The sequence below is a fragment of the Onychostruthus taczanowskii genome, unplaced genomic scaffold (assembly GCF_017590055.1).
Source record: "Onychostruthus taczanowskii isolate IOZ18803 unplaced genomic scaffold, ASM1759005v1 scaffold1, whole genome shotgun sequence".
Lineage (NCBI taxonomy): Eukaryota > Metazoa > Chordata > Aves > Passeriformes > Passeridae > Onychostruthus > Onychostruthus taczanowskii.
The window spans coordinates 25,252,497-25,274,440 of NW_024496525.1; the positions used below are offsets into that span (position 1 = coordinate 25,252,497).

Sequence of the window (21,944 nt, forward strand, 5' to 3'; positions counted from 1 at the left end):
AAGTTCTTTATATCTCTGCCACTGTATTACAATGTAATATTGGTTGCAGTCCTTTTGAGAATAGAACCAGTGAGAATGCTGCCATTTGTGGAAACCAAAAAAACCCCAAGCCCACAGATTTTACTGTATCTCCTTAAAACTGCAGTATGTCATGTTAGTACAACAGGAAATGGAGATTTTGTTTGTTCATAGAATGTTGAATAATAAGACCCAAAGTATTTTTCCTTTGCACAGGATTGGTTTTAGGCTGGTTATTCCACAAGTATTTAATTTGCAGAAATGGATAAGTATTCTGAGTCTATTCCTGTTGGAGTCCACACCAGAAATCAAAGTTAAAGAGTATGCCACAACTGGCATACTCTCCTCATTGGAATGACGAGACTTTCCAAATATGATAAATTAATCTACCTTCCTCCTTGTTCAGGTGACTGTGATTGGATACACCCTTGGGATACCAGATGTGATCATGGGCATTACTTTCCTGGCTGCAGGAACAAGTGTCCCAGACTGCATGGCCAGCTTAATAGTAGCAAGACAAGGTACTGTGTCTGCTGAAGCATAACTGCAGTCTTACATGTGTAAGATTGTTTCCTCCGTACACACAAATTGTCAATGCAATTTTATAATTTTATAATTTTTACTGTTTGAGAACCTCATTAAAAGCTAAAACAATTTGCTAATTATTGTGAACCAAAAAAATTATCTTTTGCTTATTGGGTTGGGGCATTCTAGCATTCTAGAAGGTGATTCAACCTCAGATGTCCCATGCATGGTATGTATCAGTCAGGGTAAAAGGACAAAAGTCATGGACAAAACTAGAACATCAGCTATTAAAAACTATTTTGAAGAAGTCGCACTGGCCAGCACATCTCCATGTAAACTTGTACTGATGTCTAGAAGGCCTCTCAAATCCAAGGAAGTGAAGTGCTTTGAGAGGATCTGGCAGAAGTCTTCTTGTTCCAGGCAGAGTTCTCATCCAAATGCTGACCTCTTTCCCACTGGAACATATGAATAGCTGCACTGGAAAGAGTTTTGGATTACTGACATCTACATTTTCCTCAGCTGTCCATTTGAAATTGTCAGACTTTATTTTTAAATTTTGTTTAAGTTTCATCATGTTTCCTTTTTTTATTTGTAAAATGCTGGTAGCAGCATCCCTTCCTGTTGTTGAAAAACATTAGAGTTGACAGTGTGATCCTCTGCACAGCAGTAGAATAAGAAAATGACCTAATTTTATTCTTTTCCAGTATTTCAATTCCCATAGCCTTTTTTTTTATCAGATAATGATATCTCCAGCACACATCATTGGGCAAACAACAAGGGCTTTTCAATGATAAATTAAGTACTCAAAAGCCCCACCTTTGTAATTTGAGATAGTAGTAGTGCTGTTAAATGTTGCTTGTTTGAAAAGTGTTATATATTTAAAGTAAATAATTTTCCATGTTGCATTATTTGTTGTGTGCAGAATATTCTCACAAAAGTACAACAAAGTCTTCAGAATTATTATGGAACCAGCTTCCTACTAAATTAATTTTGCACATGTATTAATTTAAGTGAACAGGTTTTCTCAAGAACAAGGAAAATGTTACATTTTTAAATTAACAGACTGCTTCTGTAGATTAGTTCTTCTGTTGTACTAGGCAAAAATACTGCAAAGATTGTTTACTCTGAAAATTCAGGTGAGCACTAGATTGACAAAAAGGGGCCTGATGCCCTTAAAGACAGTACAGGGACTTTGCACTGCTTGAATTCAAGGAGTTGTTCACTGACAGTATGCAGACAGGTTAGATGGACACTAGCATCATTAGATCCAAAGCATTACCTTACAGATCCTGTATTTATGGTATGGTACTGTCTGTCTCCACTCTGTTTACTCTGAAACTACATTTGGGAGATGTCCCAAATGCCAGAGTTCCTTTTCAGTTCCTTACTTTCTGGTATTCACTTAGTGGAAGTGATTCAATACTTAGGCCAGGTCTAAGGGAAGTTAGCAGGGACAGAAAGAATTTTGCCTTCCTTGTATCCACTGACATTGGTGCAGCATGAGATGCCAGCCAGTGGTGAGCATTAGAAGTAGATTTTGAATAATACATAGGTATTTTACCACTGTTTACCTTTCTTTTCCTTTCCTGTAGTATTTTACTGTTCTTGAAGTGAAATTATTACTGATTAAACCCCACTGAAGTGCATAATATCTTTGACTATCATCTGGTTGGTTATTTTCAGGATCTCTTTTAATTCACATGAGATAAAGGTCACATATCCACATACTAAATCCAGTGCCTAATCTTCAGGTTCCCTGTGGCTGCAGACTACTTAGAAAAGACTTTAACATACACCTCAGGTGCTGCATGGCTATCACACACTATGTAAAGGCTTTACAAGATACAAGGAAGGTGTAGTTGGAGCGAGCAACTTTTTTTTCAGAAGTCAGGCCAATGGAAATTATCTCCCTACCTCAGATACTCTGGCCAGTTCAAGGGGGATTGGATCAAAGTGGATCATTCCCCTTTAGCTTCCTCCAGTGCGCAGAATAATGGCCATATACTTGGATATTTTCAAAGACTTGTTTTTTGTGGTTTTTTTTCCTCTGCAGGCCTTGGTGACATGGCAGTATCCAATACAGTAGGGAGCAATGTCTTTGATATTCTGGTGGGACTTGGTGTTCCATGGGGTTTGCAGACCATGGCGATCGATTATGGATCAACTGTATGTATACTTGGCAAATCTTTCATTTGCACTTTTATTCTATTTTAAAAAAATCCTAAAAAGAAAGCATGCAAATAGAATAAATTGAAAACCAAACTGTTAATCATGTTATTAGTTGCTCAATAATGTGTTATTTCTTTGCCAAGGAACCCAGTTGAGAAAGCAATTCTTCTTCGACAAGCTGCAATTAATTTCCAGTTTGTCAACTGGACTACATACACTGTGTTGCAGAAAATAATTGCCATGGGTGGTTCATGGCTCTATCATTTTCTTGCTACACAACTTCCAGTAAACCTGTCTCCGTGTACCTCAGCATTTTTGTAACTAAGACCAAATAACAGCATATCTCTCTCTTCTGAGGATTTTTTACATAAAATCCGTTATAAATGCTCACTTCTTTTTTTAATGGAGATGGGATTACTTTACGTTCGGTTTGATTCCTTAATCTTCCCGTTCTTCATTAGGATACATCTGTTATGGATTTACATAGTTTAAAATATGTAAGGCACTGTTGAAAGCAGAAGCTGGACTTTAAATCAGTAAATTGATTTTTGATCTCCAAAGCACAGTTATATGGTCAGCATTTTAAAAGTATTTTCTGATTTCCACAGGTAAGAATAAACAGCAAAGGATTGGTTTATTCAGTTGCACTTTTGCTAGGATCAGTGGCACTTACTGTAAGTATTAGAGCATCTACAAGTATTTCAATTTGAAAATACTTGTTAGGTGTTTACATGTTATAGAAGGATAAAATAGAAATACTTAGCATTGATTTCTTCTAGTGCTACCATGAGTTGAAGAGCTACCACTGTCCTCAGTGAGGACTGCAGTCTGGCATTTGGTGCAAGATGTGCTGGATACGTGTAGGTCCCATGGATTTCAGTGGCAGTGTTGAAATTTTTGAATCCAATAGTACTTCTGTGGTCCTGTGTCTATACCCTTGGCCTGTTTCTAAGCTGAGACAAGACCAGTTGTGCTTCATCACCTCTGCCCTTGTGTCTGATTTCAAACCAGCCAATATCAAATCCTTAGTGAAGACTAGTCTGTGAGGACTGTGAACCTCAGGACTTGGAAGAGACATACTAAATGTGACTCAGCATAAGACACCCTTGTAACACATGACTTCTTAAGGTGAAACAATAATTCTGTTTGAAAAGTCAATTTTGCTGGTACTTAAGGTCTGTTCATGCTTGACTCCCAGGGAACGCTCTGTAGGAAGAATCAAATCAGGTATAAGGAATCAAAAAGGTATAAAAATATCCACTTATACTAACATCTTTCACGGATTGCCTGTGGAGGCTTTGTAGAGGAAGTGGTCACCACTGGAGATTTCACACTGTTGCATGACTAAGTCTTACAAAGCTTCACATCACCTGTGCATGACTTAAGTGACAGAATGGCCAGGGCTGTTCACTCTGCTACTAACTTCCTAATTTATCTGATCTATAAGGTGTGAGAACGTTTTCTTTTCATTTCTTATCCCCAGCCTGCCATACTGCCCAGTGCCTGTGAAACAGCACCGGTGTTCTGTACACGTTTGTATCTGGTGTTGCTGCATGCATATTGTTAATCAGCACATTGGGGAAAAATGGGAGGATTGTGCAGAGGCATTACTGTGCTAGCCTTTCATGCTTTTCTGAAAAGAGTCTTTTCTTAGCAGAAGCCAGATCATCTGAGTTTGAGGCATCTATTACAGTCTCATTTATTCTGCTGAGTACCCTGATTTGCATAGACCCTCTGACAACAAACTTGGATGAAAGTTTTGAGCAAAATAAATAACAATTCAGAGGCACTGAACACCATGGAAAGTAGATGCCTTCTTGAGGATTTTGTTGCTTTGCTACCTGTAACTTATAACCCCTTAGTTCTGGAGCTCAGCAAATAAGCAAGTAGAGCACCTCTTTTGCAGCTGTTGAAAGAATGGGCATTAGGTGCTGCTGTACTACTGGGACATAAAGGATTTGCAGGGGAACACTTGAGGGAGGGACATTAATTTAGTTTAGTTCATTGAATATTTTGTAAAACAGTCACAGGACAGCTGAGACTCAGAACCAAGTCAACAAGGTATGTTGCCTTTCTGATCTATAAAATACTGAGAATATATTTTTGTCTTCCTGCAAGACCTCTAATTCAAAAGACTCTCATTTTTAGCTTATAATGATTGTTTCCGAAAGTCTCCTTCAGAACTTTATTAACTGACACTCTGTTTGCTTGCAGGTGTTTGGAATCCATGTAAATAAGTGGAAGCTTGACAGGAAGTTAGGCATCTACGTGTTGCTTCTTTATGGTATTTTCTTGTGTTTATCTATAATGATAGAGTTCAATGTTTTCACCTTTGTCAACTTCCCTATGTGCCGAGAAGAACTTTAAACCACAACAAGGAGAAAGACTGAAATTCTTCTGATTACACATGCTGTAAATGACAGGAGGCATTTCACATTTCTACCTTCTTTCCATCAATAATTTGAGTGTCATTCCTGCTTAATCAGCTAACGAGAACTTTTACCTATATGGAAGGAGAGGATACCTTTCTTTTAACATGCTAGCTGAAGGCAACCAAAGCATTTTCCTCATCTTTGGATATTGCTGCTCTGTCATAAAGCTACATGGATCTTATGCAGAACTCTAAAAGGACCCATTTCTGGGCATTCTGTTGTGGTTTTCTTTCTCCTTCTGCAGACAATCAACCACTACCATCAGGGTTAGCAAGAGGATGGGAGAAAATTATTTATAGTTCTTTTGGTTTTGACATTTACTTTCCATGGAAGGATAAGAGGCAAGTTCAGAACCTTTCTTGGCTCAGTCAGAATATTTAAACTACAGGACCAGAAAGTCCAAGGCACATATCATGGCATGCACTGTTGAGGATCATTTCCCCCTTCAAGTGCTCTGCTTATAGAGAAACTGCACTGACAGTTTTTGATGGCAATGTTGGATATTTATCACTCTGTTCAATGAACAATGTGGCAGAGAAAGAAGAGGAAATGGTTGTATGTTGTATCACTTGTGATGATGCACACTAGAAGTCAGAGTAACTGCATACTGAAGAACTTACATGCAGAAATTCATACTTGAAAAATATGTTTTATTGTTAATGAGGAATGCTGTATACATAGATATAAACTGACATTTGTGGACTGTTGTGCCACAAAAAAACCTTTGCATTGGCCATTGTAAGCCCATTGTGTAAATTTAGAAGAAGTTAAAGAAATAAAATATAACGGGGTGCTCAGTAACTATCAGTTATTGTTACCAGCTGGGAGTAGTAGCTGAACATAATCGAGACTTTCTGACAACAAAACCGACCCTGATTATGATTTGGTTTGATTCAGTTTGATTGGTGAGAGGAAGAAGCTTATTTCATCAGTCAAGAAGCTGGTGTATTCTGCACCATTTTTTCTTATTCCCAGAAGCTTAATGAAGATGAATTGCTGACACGGAGCAGTGCAGATAAGAGTCACCCTGACAAAAGCAAGTCTGTCAAGAGAATATGGTCCTTGATTTGATTGCATGCAAATTTTGAAGCATTATATACTTCTTTTTAACCCTGAGTAGAAGCCAAGTTTTGATATCCTTTCCACCAGCATAAATCTGATATAAGGAATTACTCTGGATATAATTGACAGCAAGATCCAGCCCAGAGTATTAAAATAGTGGGTAACATTCCACAGTTTAGCAGTGATATAATTGTAAATCACTGAGACAGCATATTTTGAATTGCTACTAAACTTTAAAAATATTTTGAAGCTGTATGTGAATGATCACATAAAGTTTCTAAAGAAGCACAGTTACCTTTATACATAGATTTTTAAAATTTTTAATGTTTATAAACCAAACCAAACCTATCAACTAACAGTTGATGTGTTTTTAAATGTATTAATATTTTCCATTAAGACTACATATAAAAAATTGTGTCAATGAGAATATACTATAAAAACTTAGCAAATAAGCACTTACTCAGAAAGTTCCTTCTTTTGACATATGACAAATAATTATGTTTAGCTGACATGCAGAATACTGTTTACACCAGGCAATGGGTTTACAACAAAAATTATTTTAAAAATTATTTTAGAATAAATTAAAGAGTGTATGCTGCTGCTGGTGTTTTTTATTTTTTAAGAATTGGGTCCGTTCAGTGTGATTCTAAACAGAAAAAGAGCAACATATTTGTTATTTGCTTTACATTTTGTTACAAATGTCAGTATTAGTATCCATTTAGGGTTTCTTACCTTAATTAAAGGGTTGTGTCATTAGGCTAAGAACTAAAGATGGACACAGTTACAGCATTACTAAGATGGTTTATTAAATTGTCAAGAATGGCAGTAAACACATTTTATCTCAAGTATGCCAATGACCCCATTTCCAGGCATTCACGACGTTTTTGCTGCAGTATAAAGCTGAGGAGATGGAATTCATGTTCATCTTGGAGTCTTCTGTTGCAGAAAGGCTGTGAAAATGCAGCTTACTGCTGCACCAGTGTAGGAATATCCCTCCCTAGTATTCCTCTCTCCCCTGCTGTCTTTCAGGAGGACAGTTTACTGCTGAAAATCTGGTGATGACTTAGATATGAGACTGAAAGGAGCAGAGAGAGAGGCTGAGTAAATGGTTTTTTTCCTATATTCTGTTTTTGTGGTCTTGGAGAACTGTCTCCAAGCAAACATTTGCTCTCCTGTGCACAGTTCAGGCAGCTCAGTTGTCTTTACATAATAGAAGAGTAGTTCCAAAGTCTGGTTTTGAATGCATAGTGATCAGCTGAGTTGACAGGGATGAGTGCATCAAATTTTATAGTGCCAGATCTAGAAAATAGTATTGTACCTTCATATTTCTGAGCCAGGAAATTTTAGAAGCGTATGGGCACCATTTTTTTTTCTGTAGCAGCTGACATTCTGCCCAAATATACATGAATTTTGTTTGCTAATTCCATAAGTCCTTCACACGTCATTTAATATTACTTTGCCTAATCTGAATATCACCTGCTCCAGAAAACCAGTGTTGTGTTTTAGCAGAAACAGTCTCAGAATCCAGAACACTTAAAATGTGTGGCTGGTTCCTTTCATCTACAGCTCTCCCTGAAATATAAACTCACTTCAGGACAATTTATATTGAATTCTAATGCTGCATTTCATGGGATGTTCTCATCTGCATCTGCTGCTATGAGACAAGTATCATGCTGTGCTTATCATTATAAATAACATTAGTAGGATTCTTCTTTGACACCACCACTACATGTATTGTTTGCCAAAGAATTATGAGATGCTGCGACAGGGCTTTGGACATGTAATCATATGAAGTACTTCAAGAAGCTCCTAAGTAGTCCATGTCCATATGCTAAAATAAATAGTTATACACTAAGCCATGTAGGTAAACTGAATGGTCCAAGAAAGATCTGATTGACAAATTGTTGTATTGGAGAAAAACCCACGTCAGAATGTATCAGTAATTCAGGAGGCTATTGCTGAGTAATAGCAGACTAGTGCCTTTCACATGTATACAAAAATAAAAAAAGAAAATAAAAACATCAGCTTGTGTGGTCAGGAAACCATTAAAAATGTTGCCGTTTTCTCGTCAAGAAAAGGAGTGATTTGTGCTTGGCTCTACACTGGTAGCACAGTTCTATATTGTAGCTGTTCGGACTGTATGTATAAAATTTTGCAGCCATTTTGTTTCATTAACCATTGCAAAAGTTATCTGGCTGAGTTTGGAATGTATGTCACAATGTTCTGTAAGTTAATGTTCAGCTCAAGAGTGAAAAGAAAGCTGGTGGATGTGAGAGAGAAAACTGTTAGTGCAATCTGAAATTTGCCAGCATACTAACACTGAAAAGTAACACAACTCAGAAAAAGATATCTCATATCCAGCAAAGCTTAACTTCAATAGGTTTGATTCCATTTTAAAGCTAAGCTATCCAAGTGCCTTGCTGGATTGTGTCCTAAGATGACAGCGGAGCATGGTTTCTGGGTTTCTTATCATAGTCAGTTCTTTCCATGTTCTGTTGGTTTTGTAGTCTAAAGATTTTATTTCTTTCTCAAATTAAAAGATTTGACCAGAATCTGTGGACTTCTGCTCTGCTGATACCGCTTTAGATTTCCACTCCTGTAAATAAGAGAACTTGTCCCTTGCCTCAGACTTCTCAACTGTTCATCTGCCCTTGTGTATGAGCAGGATCAAAACTGAGTTACAGCCGGCCAAGGAGGGCTTTTAGCAGCTCTTTTGAGCTGCAGCTTCCCTGGAGCAGCACAGTCCCACATAGACCCATGGAGTGTAATCCTCTCTGTAGCAAGGAACTGGGAGTGTTTCCATTGTGTTCAGCAGTGTTTGATTCCATTTATTTACCATAACAATTGTACTGCATTATGAAGTGTTGATTGAGTAAAGAGTTCAAGCTCAGGATCTGCATGTCTAAATCTAAGAAGCTCCAGGTATGGTTATCCCAATGTCTCTTTGATGGTCTAAGGGCTTCTCTCTGGGCTGCAGTCTAGCCTAGAGGAAACCTTAAGTCTTCCCAAGAAGTACGGCATAGTCAACCGTCTTTCTCCTGGCTCAGTCTTTGTGTGCCAATTTTATTTTGTTTTTGTATGCTTGCTGCAGCTGTAAGAAACAAAGTTAGCTTCTGGTTTTAGATTATATTTGTAAGCTTTCTGTCAACATGCAAACAAATGGTGGAGGTCTATACTAATCTAATTCTTAGCAATTATAGAGAGGATTCTATTCTGTCTGATTTCCCTTGTGACTGTGCTTTAATAATTTCCCTTGTGACACTGCTTTAGTTATACTAGTTTCTATTATGTGTTTGCTCTAGGTGCACAAATGCCTCATGAGTTTTGTTGTCTTCCTTTCTTGGATTTCTTGCAATTTTAATGCCATTTACTTGTGTCCCACTGTTAGTTGGTTTTGGTAGAGTTCTTTAAGCTGTAGAAATACTGTCTGATTATTCATGCCAAGGAAGGATCAGACGTTATGTAATACGAAACACACACTAAAATAACTCTGATAGCCAGGTGAAACCAAAGATTCTTCCTAATTGAAGTACTTCACCTTGGAGCATAATGTTCTGTCATTGCAAGCCTCCGATCTCTCTGTTATTTGTGTTTAAACATTCAGAAGAAAATCTCTGCAGCTCATGCATTTGCTGCACAATTTTCTTTCTATTTCCATGAGTCTGAATGCCACTTTTTTCATTTTGTTAGATGATGAGATTTATGTGATGGTTACACAGGTAAATGACAGTGTTTAGTTCCAGCAATTCTGTACCAAGCCCGTTACTATTCCATTGAACCATTTGGAAAAGTCTGTATGCAAGTGATCAATGTCCTGCTGAAGAAGGGAATGTCATTCAACTGATGAGTGCATTTCACTTTCTGACCTACTGTGTACATGTTTTAAAGCCTCCTTTTCAACAACTTGAGCACTTTTCTTGCATTTTCCCACATGTGAGGTCCTGATGGTTTTTCCCCAGAGAAGTCTGTGAAGTCCTGACATGTGAGATGTGTGTGGCTGCTTCTCCACAGGCCAGGATGTGTAGTGATTGTGGCATTTGTTCATCACATGGTTCTGCTTGCTCCCATAAAGTGCACTGACTGAAAGAAATTAATAACTATGGGAAATTAACGCCATTGGGATATTTTCTTCGAAAAATTGACAGTTGGAATTTAATTCTGTTTTTCTTTTTCACTTGCACAAAGAATGTAGGCAATCATTGCTGTCCTGTCACTGAGATGGTTTTGATAAACTTGAACGACAAATAAAAAGATTGGTTTATAGCACTAGGCATGGTAGCAAATTCTAAAGGTATGTGAAAACTAGACAGATATAATCTCTAGAAAGATTAATAACAACTGAGATGCTTCCTTTCAGAGGCTTTTTGCAGAAAGATTATGGCCTTTATTCATGTACCAGTTATGTATGCAAAGAAAACTAGTAAATCTGCTTCCCCAGCAACACCTGTGTTTCAAATGGCTGTTACTGCAGCAAAGTTATCACCAAATTCTTGCCTTCACATTCTTGGGAGTGGTGCCAGTGTTCCTTAGTGTCCTGATAGTTGGCACAAATTAGTATCAGTGGAACTGAGCATAGAATTTGGCTCATGGTATCTCCTCCATTGCAAGAAATTCTTTGAAATCCTATATGGTCACTGAAATAACTTCTGAACCTTTTAAAAACCTGTGTTTCATACTTGCAGGCGTTTGCAGTGCACCCTTCAGAGGTGCAATACCTCTTTAAATATTATGAAAACTTTCTAGAACTGCTTACTTTGAAAACAGAAAGGGATGGGTTTGTAAACTGTAAATAACAGAAATCTCTCATGTTACTTATTTTTTCAATGACTGTGACCTTATGCACTGTGAATGCTCTGTGATATGGGGTCCATTGTACAGATAAACATGTCATGAAATCCAAATGGATTTAATGTGATAATTTGTTACAAAATGTTGGCATGATATTTGATTATTTTTGTTGTGAGAATTTTAAAAAATAGTTAACTCAGCATTTATAAAGATTATAGCAGTCAGTATTATAATGCACTATATAAAAATATGTACACTATCAATAAATTATATAAACAAGAGTGTTTGCTGTTTTTTTTCTCAGATGATTAGTAGATGTGAAGCATTCTCATATATGTTGTTGAAAATCTAAAATTTTGGGACCCAAATAGGACATGTGCCTGCACATGTTAGCTTTTTGGTGAAATCTGGACCCTGCTGAACTGAGTGACAGAAGGCCCCACATTCTGTGTATTCTAGGGTGTATTGCCTGGATCAAGCCATTATCTGGAGTGAGTTAAGTATATGGGTTTGATTTGCAGCAGTTCTGAAACACACAATTTGCTCTTTTAGGACTAGAAAACTGAGAACTCAGTTTGCTGAGAACACAGTTTGCTGTACTGAGGCACTGATCCAGAAGCAATTCTGGCAACCTCAGGAAAAAACCCTGATCAAGAGCATTTTGGCTGCCTCCTCCAGTGATACATTGGTGTCCTGCAGGTTCACACTGAGTGCTGCATGCTGATCAGAGGCTGGACATAAGGTCCAAAGGCCACACAGTACTATTTTCCTTTCCCAGTTCCCTAGGCTCTGGAAATACTCCTTCTTACCCTTGATTTCCCATTTCCAGCAAGCCTGTAGTCCACCTCAGGGTGTGTGGAGACTCCCAGTATATTGTATATAGTCTGTGGTGCAGTCTGTGCTGGGCTTAGGAAAAACTTTAATTGCAGTTATTGGAAAAAGAGGAGCTAAGAGTTTATTTACCTTATCTCATGGCCTGGTGTGTTTACAGTTTCGTTAGACAAGAGTCTTCTCATGAATACTCCTAGCCAGTTTGCTACCAGGAGATGCAAGTTAAAACAAAGCTTGATCTTAAGCATTGTGCATGAGACTGGAATCCCTACTGCTGTGTAAACCTGGCATTAGCCACTGTGGGACTTTTTGTGCATCTACAGAGAAGTCTTACGGAAGAGGAGAAAAAGGATATTCTGCATTCTCTGAATTTTGAAAAAGATTTCATTCTTTAGTGCATGCTAGGCTAAATTTTTCTAAGCTGGGGAAGTAAAAAGATTCCTTCTTTTATACCGAATGAACTTTTAAAAACCAGAATCTGGGTGTGGAAAGTGCCTCTTCATTTAATCCTTCCATCCTTGACACTGTGACCCATCATGATCTGTTATGTAATAGGCTCTATAAAAGGCACATAATCTATGGATTAGTGACACAATAGGCATGACAGTTCCTAAGGGCTCCTATCACAAGCCATGTTATTGATGTAGCCTCTCCCTCCTGTATGGAAGGCAGAACAATGGAATAATCTGGGCATATTCTCAAAGCCCTTTATTGTAGCTGAAGTGCTCACTGTACTTAATGGCTTCCCCCATAAGCCATTTTTAAACTTTTCCAACCCAGCCGCATGAAACTACAAAAAAGGGCTGCAGGATGCTGTGGCTTAAGATGGAAAGGGTGAATCAGTCCTACAAGAGAAATGAATTCCTCCCATTTGGCTTGGATTTATAACAGAGGAATGTAAATTTGAAGGAACTGGATATCATTTTGTCATTTAGCTTTTTTGTAATTGTTTCCGTCCAAAGCGTGATTCTAGAACACATTGTCACATACTAAACCTGTCAAATCTCCAGCTCAAAAAGACACCCAGTAAAGCTGGAATAAAATTTGTCTTCTTTTTCATATTTTAAATATTTTACAGAAATGCTGAGTATTTTGCAGAAAATATGGAACTTTTAAAGTTAAATTTGGTCAATATCTTTAACGAAACATTTCAAAACTTCAAATTTCTGAAATTGTATTCTTTGCATTGGAAGTAGCATGAAAGATTTCACTCAAATCACATGAAACTGAGATAGCACCAACATACTGGAATTTTGTATTCTGTATTTTTTGCCATTTTTTCCTGGATCTTTTTAATTGTTTTAGTAATGTTTTTTCTTCTTTCCTAAAAATATAATTGAAATTTTCTAACTGTTGTGTTCTGCGTTTGCAAAATCTTAAGTCTTTGCCTAGGACGGCTGCCTATTTGTGTGAACAGTTTTCTCTGTGAGCAGGTCCATGCAGACAGCACAACTTTGCATTTTTTTGTCTCAACAAACCTTTTCCTCAGCAGAGGAAGGTCAAATGCTGAGTGGGTCTGGTCCCTGCTGAATTGCAGGGGAGGAAGGTGGAAACTGGGGTAGGGTTCAGTTTGTGTGATGCATGTAGGAGATTGTTCTCATGCCAGTACCTGAGGTGCCCAGCTGATGAATAATTTTTTTTTTTTTCTTGGACCTGTGATCCCAGAACCCACAGACGGATTCAGAGCTGAGATCTGACAAGTCTGCAGTTAGGGATGGGTGAATTTCAGCCAACCAGTTTGTCTAAGAGGACTAAATTTTTCATGAATGAGTTTGTTGTTGCCTGAAAATTACTCCAGGAGTTGGAGCAAGGAGATCCTTAATATAGTAGAAAAGATCATAACAGGATACAGTAGTTGAAAATTTAAAACTAGGTAAGGCAAAAAATTCAGGTGTGAATTTAAATAATGGCAGCAATTGGGCACTAATATGCCTTACTTAGAATGGTGGTGAATTTTCCGTCATGCAGTCTTTCAGTAAGGCTCTTTCTAAGATTATAATAGAGTTTCTAAGATAAATCCTTGTAAAAGCTAGAAGATAAATTTCCTAATGTGAACTGAAGTTAGAGTCTTTATTAAAAAAAAAAAAAAAAAAAAAAAAAAACGAAAAATTTTGTCTTGTGTTACATCAAAGGTGTGACTTGGTGATGGCGAAAGTCTCCCTGACTCTCTCTCGCTCAGTGCCAGCAGAATTGGCTCTGTGTTCTGCACTGAGGTCTAGTTTCCCTCTTGCCAATACACTGACAGCTCCCTGGAATTTGCATTTCTGCTGTGGACTGTGTGGCACTGTCTATTTTCAGAAGGCTGAGAAATTCCTTCTAAAGATAAAGGCGGAAAAAATTTTGTCTCCCACTCCATTCCATCCAATTGCTTTTCTCCACCTCTTCTTTCTACTTCTACCTTTTTTTTTTCCATTATGTATTCTAACATCAAATCTTTCTGGAGCAAGGGGGCTGCCAAACAGGAGTGCCACCAGCCCTGTCTGAGAGCACATCTGTCGGCCCCCAGCCTCCACAGCTGGCGCATGTCCGCTCGGGTTTCCCGCACAGCAAACCCGGATCGCTCCAGTAACTGCAGGTCAAAGGTGCACCGAGCCCGACGGGGCTCCCCGGCGTGGAGAGCTGTTCATCTGCCAGCACTCACACAGCCTTATCATTAGCTTTTGCTTTAACTGGGAATGCTTTTGCAAAGCTGTCCTCTGCCAGCGTTAGACATTTCGTTTTCTCAGGTCCTGTGTAAATAGAAAGGTTTCCAAGCTCCATCTGGTTCCAGTTACTCAAGCAGTAGAAATACACATGCTTCAGGAATTTGCAGACGGAGGCTTGCTGCTTTGCTGCCTTACAAAATCCTTTACAAAGTTCACTGTGCTCCGTTGCCTCCTGATATACCTGTAGTCTGTACAATTATTTCCCCTGAAACCTACTTAGGTTAGAGAAACAAATTCATTGAAAGTCTCAGGCCCTTCTTTCTAATAAGGTTAACCTGCTTGCACTACTAAATATGGCTTTATAACACACACACTCTCTCACACACATGCACACCCTTGACCACCAAAGACTGCCTCTTCCTGAAATCCCCCGTTCATATAAATACAGGAAGTAGAAACAAGAGAGGCTAAAATCGGATCTTCTTGGTAGTTTGCTTTCATTTCAGTGCTTGTTTAGTCCTCTGCCCTCCGATACTACTGAGCCTGAAGCTGGTTTTCAACATCTTCCCCCTCATGCCCTTGAAATACTATCTTCAGTACAAAACCTGAGGATGTGGAAGTTCTGCTCAGCGATGGGAAGGAATTGCTTTTCTGACCGAGGAACTCTCAAGCCACTGTGATACAGAAAGTGACTGAAAGTTTGCTGTAATGATGAAAACATCAGCAGGAGAGAAGGGAGCCAGGGATGACTCAGGGTAAGTCCCGAATCTTTAGTGACTCTTCATTTTTAATAACTGTTGCTTTCCTTTTCCTACTTAACAAAGAGTTTTCGGCTGCATTTGTGAGCTGACTGCTGAGTTACTAGTTACACAGTCACAATGGTGTGGCATGACTGTGTTGTCATTTACAGTATTTCCTTTAACTGGCATGTTCCAGCTGAAAACAAACTGCAATAGCTTTATTTAGCTTGAACCTTAGCTATTTAAGGAAGAAGGATGAATCCAAGTCTACAGTTTGGGGCAAAGGACAGAAAAAGGGACTTCTTTGGTTTTGGAAATGTGACAAAGATTTTCTGGGATGCTTGCTTTGTTTCTGCTCAAATGCAGAAGTGGATAAGGGCTCGTCCTTATGAGCTGATGGTCACTTCAGTGCCTGCACACCAAGGTGTCCGCAAACCCTGTCCCCACGCTCCCAGGAGACCTCCAGTGTACTTTCTGTCAGGAAAGGACTACAGGTTTCCCTTGCCTCTGGCTGAAACACTGCACCTTTCAGGACCAAATCCAGGAAAACAGTGGGAGAGAAAATGGGTTTTGATGGAAAGGACAGTCAGCAAGCTACTGGGATTCCAGGATAAGGCTGGAATCCTCCCCAGGCTTGGTTGTATCATAAAGCCCATGCTGAAGCTGGGCATTTCTGTTTCCTGTTTTAAACAAGCAAGGGAAAATTACATAGCTGCTGAAACTGTCAGTCACACCCCCTCCCCCCCTTTCCCCCTTGGAAAACCATAATAATACCAGATACTGAGACTTTTTCTTATCTGTCTAACACACTTAGCCTGTTTTCCATGAATAAAGGTTTCAGATATTTCTGTGATGGATCCAGTAGAAGCAGCTCTGTGGATGGGTGGATAGATATGGGATACTTGCAGTTCCAGTTGCTGAGGGTGCTGCCCTACTTAGAGCACACTCAGTCAAACATGGGAAAATTGCTGCTGACAGGCCACTGTGTGATGGTTTTCCTGTAGCACCGTTCCCAACATGGAGTGTTGGGGATGGAGTGGGGGGATGGAGGCAGAACCCTGCACTGCAGTTGTCACTGCTTTTGCTTTGTGCAACTGTTTGCATTAAGTGGAACAATGCCACTCGTTTCAAGGTATAGTTCCTCAGTTCCATGTAATGTTAAACACTGAGGGGCAAAGGTCACACAGCCATCAGGAAAAAATGAAAGCATCCAATCCCTGTAGACTGGTGAGAGTAACTTACAATTAACTTTGCAGATTAGTAACTTTGCACTTTGCAGATATTCCCTACATTTGTGACAGTTAAGATGTTAAGTATGATAAACTGGAAGATATATTCGTTTATCTCTTTCTGAGATGTCTGAAAGGGGCCACATGCTTGCAAAGGTTTGTTTTTTGTCTGGAATTGCAGGAGAAAGTAAACAAGGAATCAACCTGTAAATCAAGTGGTTGGAGGAATGTTGAAGCATCAGTGGTCATGCTGCATGCATTCTTCATAGGTTTTTTGAGCATCTGAACAATTTAACAGAATGACCTTTTATTTCATTAACTGATAGTCTTTATTTCCAATCTATCTTCCACTCATAAAGAGGAACTTGGGTATTTTAAAATCTATTTTAACTCTTTCTGTTTACATACTATAATATTGCTGAAGATCCTCAAATTTACATTTTAGCGTGCATATGTTGTGGCTTCCAACACATTACAGAATTAGAAACATTTCTAAGTGGTGTTTAGCTGATTTCCTGTTATGGTTACACTGAATAACGGGCAAATTACTCCAAAGTATTTGGAGTTCATAGCTTTCAAAAGAAACGGTAACCTAAGGCAAGGTGTTGATGGAGAACCTAGACTTGATTTTAAAATTCTGTGCACCAAAATTGCATGAGAAATTCCTGAGGTTGCCCCTCTGTTCAGCATAGTTTTAACATTAGTTAAAAGGGAAAGCTTACTCACATGCACAGAAATGATGGCAGTGCAAATTATCATGGAAGTACTCCAGCAACTTGGAAATATCCATGCATTCATTCCTAGGAAGGACTAGGGTCTATTCTGCATGTAATAAATCCATAAACAAGTTTTGCTGATTTATATCTGTCAAGTGTCAGAAAGACACTGGGGAGAAATTTGCCCCCAGAGCTAGTAGCCACTCAGAAAGGAATGAGGGAGAAGTGCAGCTAGGGGCTGGATAGAAATCAATCTAATCAAATTCTTCCAAAATGCTATGGGAGACAAGCAGGGAAATTTAACCATTAATTCTCACCTAGAGTCAGGCTAACTCCTAGGAACATTAATAAGTGGTGAGATCACAAAACATCTGGAGAAATGTGAGCTGCTTGACCGTGGTGACCATGGTTTCATGTAAAGATAAATGCCTTCACCCCAGCATCTGGCAAATGTATGGAGGATATGATGAGTAGAGCAGGCAGGAGCCGAGACAGAGATGGTATGTGCAAATATGAATCCATCTCGGAGAAAATGGCTGTTTCAGGTAGCTGGGATGGGTTACAGTGGTTCTCATTTCTGGGACACCAGACATGATTACCTAATGAAGTAATGATTATGCATCTTTTGGTGACATGCCTTTTTTTGGCACAAAACCCACATCACAGTTTTAATGTGATGAATGTAGGTATAAAGACACTGGAGGAATCTGTAAACTGAACCATTCTCATAGATTCACAGATTTTAGCTTCAGAAGGGAATGTTTTGATTGTCTAGTCTGATCTCCTGTGTAGAGCAGACCATAGAACCTAAGAAGCATGCTTTGAAAACCATGACTTCTGCTGGAATGGGAGTTTTCACAGAATCCTGGAATATTCTGTGATCCCACCAGGATCATTGAGTCCAACTCTTGAGTGAACAGCCCATACAGGGATCAAATTGATGACCCTGGTGTTATTAGTTGGTCACAAGAGCTTTGTTATCAAGGGATTCTTCTACCCAGGCTACACATATGTCTCTGCAGTGCAGTAAATAAATCTCATACCAACTTTTACCAGGTTCAGGTTTGAAAGGAGAAAAAAATTATCTAAAATTCAAGAGCCATCCTTTGTAAAGAACTAAATCTAAGATTATTTGAATCAGTGCAAAAAGTCCTGTTTGCCTCAGGAAGTCTTGTAAAGTATTCCTCATGGAAAAGGAGCACTCTCACCAGAACCTGTGAGATGTGGTGTTTAAAGGGGAAGGGACAGTTCCAGCAACTGGAAACAAATGAGTGTTATTAAATCCCTGCTGTCTGTCAAACTCTCATAAGGGATACACTTTACAGTTGAGGGGGATGGTGCTTCTCAGGAGGGAAATATCTGTGCTCAAGATGCATTGCACCAAGACTGGGATATCACTGTAAAGATACAAAAAAGGAGGTGCTTTCCAAAGCTACTTGAATTTGGTAGGGAGGAGACAAAAATCTCCTGAAATTCATTTAACTGAAAAGCACGTTTAGAACCACACTGACTTGCTACATGGTTTTCCAGCACTTCCAGTGTGAGTCCTTGCCAAACTTAGTGGATGCTTGGAACACTTGTGCAGTGGTACTGGTGGCAGCAGAGAAGGCCACTGTCCCTTTGGTTCCTAGAGGACAGAGCACGCTGGGAATATTGCCCCTGAGCAGGAACCTCTCAGCACTGCAGAGTCTTGTACCAGTGCTCAGGAATGGGGGCAATATTCTGATCATCTCCTTTCTACTACAGGTTCAGCTAAATATAGTTTTGCACTTCCTGTCCTAAATGGCTACGTGCTGGTTTGTATTGTTGGCTTCACAGCCTAGAGGCAACACAGGCTGAAAAATGTGCATATTGAAAGTGGAAAAAGTTGCACACATCTCCCTTGCTCTGTGTGCACAGTTGTTCATGTAAAGCAGTGGGTTCTGGAGACCAGCTGGGTTGCTTGGCACAAATTTGGGCTGGCCTCATGCCTTATCAAACCATGTGTACATAGTCCAGGTACTTTAGAGATTATCTATTTTACAGCATATTTCCAAATGATAATAGGACTATATTTCCACTCATTCATCAGCAAATATGCATGGTTTCTCTGAGACCAGCAATATGGGATTGTGAGACTCAGAAAAATCTCCAAAATTACCTGAATGATAGACATTAAAGAAAATACCTAAACCAAATCCATTAGGAAGGAAAAAGCTTCCTAAGAGAGTTTTAAATGCTTGTCTGGGTCAATTGATAAAGAGCACAGAAACCAAAGTGCCTTAGTGAAACTTGGAAAAAATATTGTCCATCACAGACCTTCAACCTTTATAATTTTGAAGGGAGAATGTTTTTTGCATTTGGGAATAGAAATAAATAGCTTTTTGGAAGGTAATTAGAATGAACAGGCAGCTCTTTGCAATGACTGGTCAAATTCTAGTGCAGATGGATCTGTGGGTAGAGTGAAGATATGGTCATCAAAAGCCCTTGGTGCCCCAGAAGTCTTTCACACTTTTCCAACTATATCAAAAGGCATTCCCCCTGTGTAGGGAAGGGTGTCTGTGTGTTTGTGATTGTTTCAGTTGCCCTTTGTGAGGAATTACAAATTAATGACAATGAATTTAGATGTTTAATATGTCATTAGAATCTTTCTAATTAGATTTAGGATTAGAAGGAATCGGTGTAAAGCATGTTTAGCACATGTTCTGTAGAAGACCAAAGAGAGGCTATGATGCCTCTTGCTATAATGTCATCAGTTCTGGGTGGTCCTAAAGCCACAGGGAATGGGATGTGCTGGGATGGACCTGGTCTTGGCAGCAGCTGAATCACAGATAATTTTGCTGACCTGGAGCCTTTACGTCCTTCTGAGAAATTAAAGCAGAAATAGTTACAGAGCTGAGATGTTTGATCATTATTAAAAAAAAAAAAAAAAAAAAAAAAAATTAGTTTTGAAGTATTCATACTACCAAAGAAGACTTTCAGATTTCTCTAGACCAAAACTGAGAAATCAAGAATGAAAGGAGACTGCAGAAGAGAGTTTAAGAAGGCCTTCTAGAACCAGTGGAAGCAGTTAATGCTAAATCATGCTACGAGGGCAATGAAGTTGCAATTCTTGGATCTCAAAGCAGGCTCAATTGGTTGGCTCTCAATTGGTCTGCAGTGGTCTGCAATTCCTTCTATGTCCTACATTTCTTCCTAATCCCAATTTTGAGATTAATTTTTTTCTGTGGTGTTGGGTAGATGTTTCATGATGAGCAATGAAGCAGAATCTCTAGAGTAAATCCTCTGGAACCAGGTAGGAGCTAGACAAAATCATGTATGCCTGTCTGCCTGTATGAGAAAATGTATGTTTAAAATGTAGGCACAGGTACATGAGAGGTTTAGTGAAGGTGCTTTCTTCTCCAGAATTTGCTGAATCAGAGGAGGCAGTGCTCACACAGCCCGGTAGGCATGGCCTGGGTTCCTGACTGTTCTCTGAGCTGTAAAACTTGTTCAAAGCTGGGTCGGGTTTCCAGAAGAGCCACAGAGAGCACTGTGCGGCACCTTGGGGTGAAATCACTGGGGGCCGCGCATGAACTCGAAGAGCAAAGTGCCTGAGGGGGATGTATGTGACTGAGTCCTGTCCTGGTTACACACTGCCTGAACAAGGGAGCACAGCTTTCCCAGGAGAGCCAGCCAGCAGTGGAGTCCTCTGGAATTCATTGTTAGAGCTGACCTGTCTGCAAAGCGGGAGATGAAAGGGTGCTGGGCACGCCCTGCCTCTGACACTGATCTAGCTGCACGAAGGTGAGAAGACAGCTGAACAGGCAGGCATGCATGGAGAACTATCCACCAAAAAAGCTGCACAGGGTCAAAATCTGTCTAAGTGTTTCTATGGTTCCCAGGCAGAGAGGGCTGCCTGTGGTGCCCCAGGGAGAGGAGAGCTGTCCTGGCGCCGCGGTGGCACCCGCCTGCTGGGGAGGGCAGGGCTGCTGCACGGGGCTGCTGGTGCCTGGGCCGGATTTTCTTGGCACGCTCCCTCCACCACTCTGTTTGGCAGCCCTGACCTGCTCATACAATGCAGGAGCACGAGTGCCATTCCCTTTCCCCCACCCTGGCAAGGGGAATTCCTAAAGCACACAGATGCACGCGGCCGAGTTGGAGCCACACTCTGGTGTCAGTCTGGAGTAACTCTCCAGAGCTGGAGCTGGCTGAGTTCAGAATCCATCCCAGGCTGCCAGGTTCTTGTATCTCGGAGAGGCAAGGCAAGCTTTCATCTGGTGTCCTTTAATTGTGAAGTTTGTGGGGGAGGGAGGGGGGAAATGTGTCTGTGAAAATACCTGATAACACAGCCCAGTGAGGCAGCTGTGGTCGAGGGAGCAGTGCTGTTTAACCTGTGCAAATGAAATAGAGCTACAAGCATCACCCAGTATGGTAAATATTGTAGCCACAAGCCTTTCCTCTGTCCATTCTGTACTAATGTCTAAACCATCTAAAGTAATTCTACCTACCTCCAGAAAAGAGATGCCTCTACCCTGCTGAAGGGGACCATGAAGGCAGTGCTTCCCCCAAGATAATCAGTTGCAAGAGTTTTGAAGTGCTTAGCTCCTCTTCGCCTGCACCCAAAGCGGTATAAATCTTTTTGCAAGCGAAGACGATTACTTGAGCAGTAAAGGATTAGCAGATGTGAGCATTGCATAGCTGCTTGTGCTAGTCACATTTTCCTAAATAGATATTCTGTTAGATACACGCAAGCCAGGGAGTGCTATGGAATGCAGCTCTTTTCAAATAGATGGATACATACGTGCCTGTGTTGTGCCTTTCCCAGACT

The 21,944-nt window shown here is 39.9% G+C and overlaps 1 protein-coding gene across 1 annotated transcript in view; it reads left to right on the forward strand.

The window, feature by feature from the left end:
- The window catches only part of LOC121342933 (ras and Rab interactor 3-like), a 156,494-nt gene that overhangs the window by 76,352 nt on the left and 58,198 nt on the right, over nucleotides 1-21,944 (forward strand). The window contains exons 14-17 of the mRNA XM_041417731.1: nucleotides 425-539; nucleotides 2,597-2,709; nucleotides 3,321-3,386; nucleotides 4,927-5,075. Of these exons, the coding sequence (XP_041273665.1) occupies nucleotides 425-539; nucleotides 2,597-2,709; nucleotides 3,321-3,386; nucleotides 4,927-5,075 (443 nt within the window). The remainder of the gene's footprint in view (nucleotides 1-424; nucleotides 540-2,596; nucleotides 2,710-3,320; nucleotides 3,387-4,926; nucleotides 5,076-21,944) is intronic.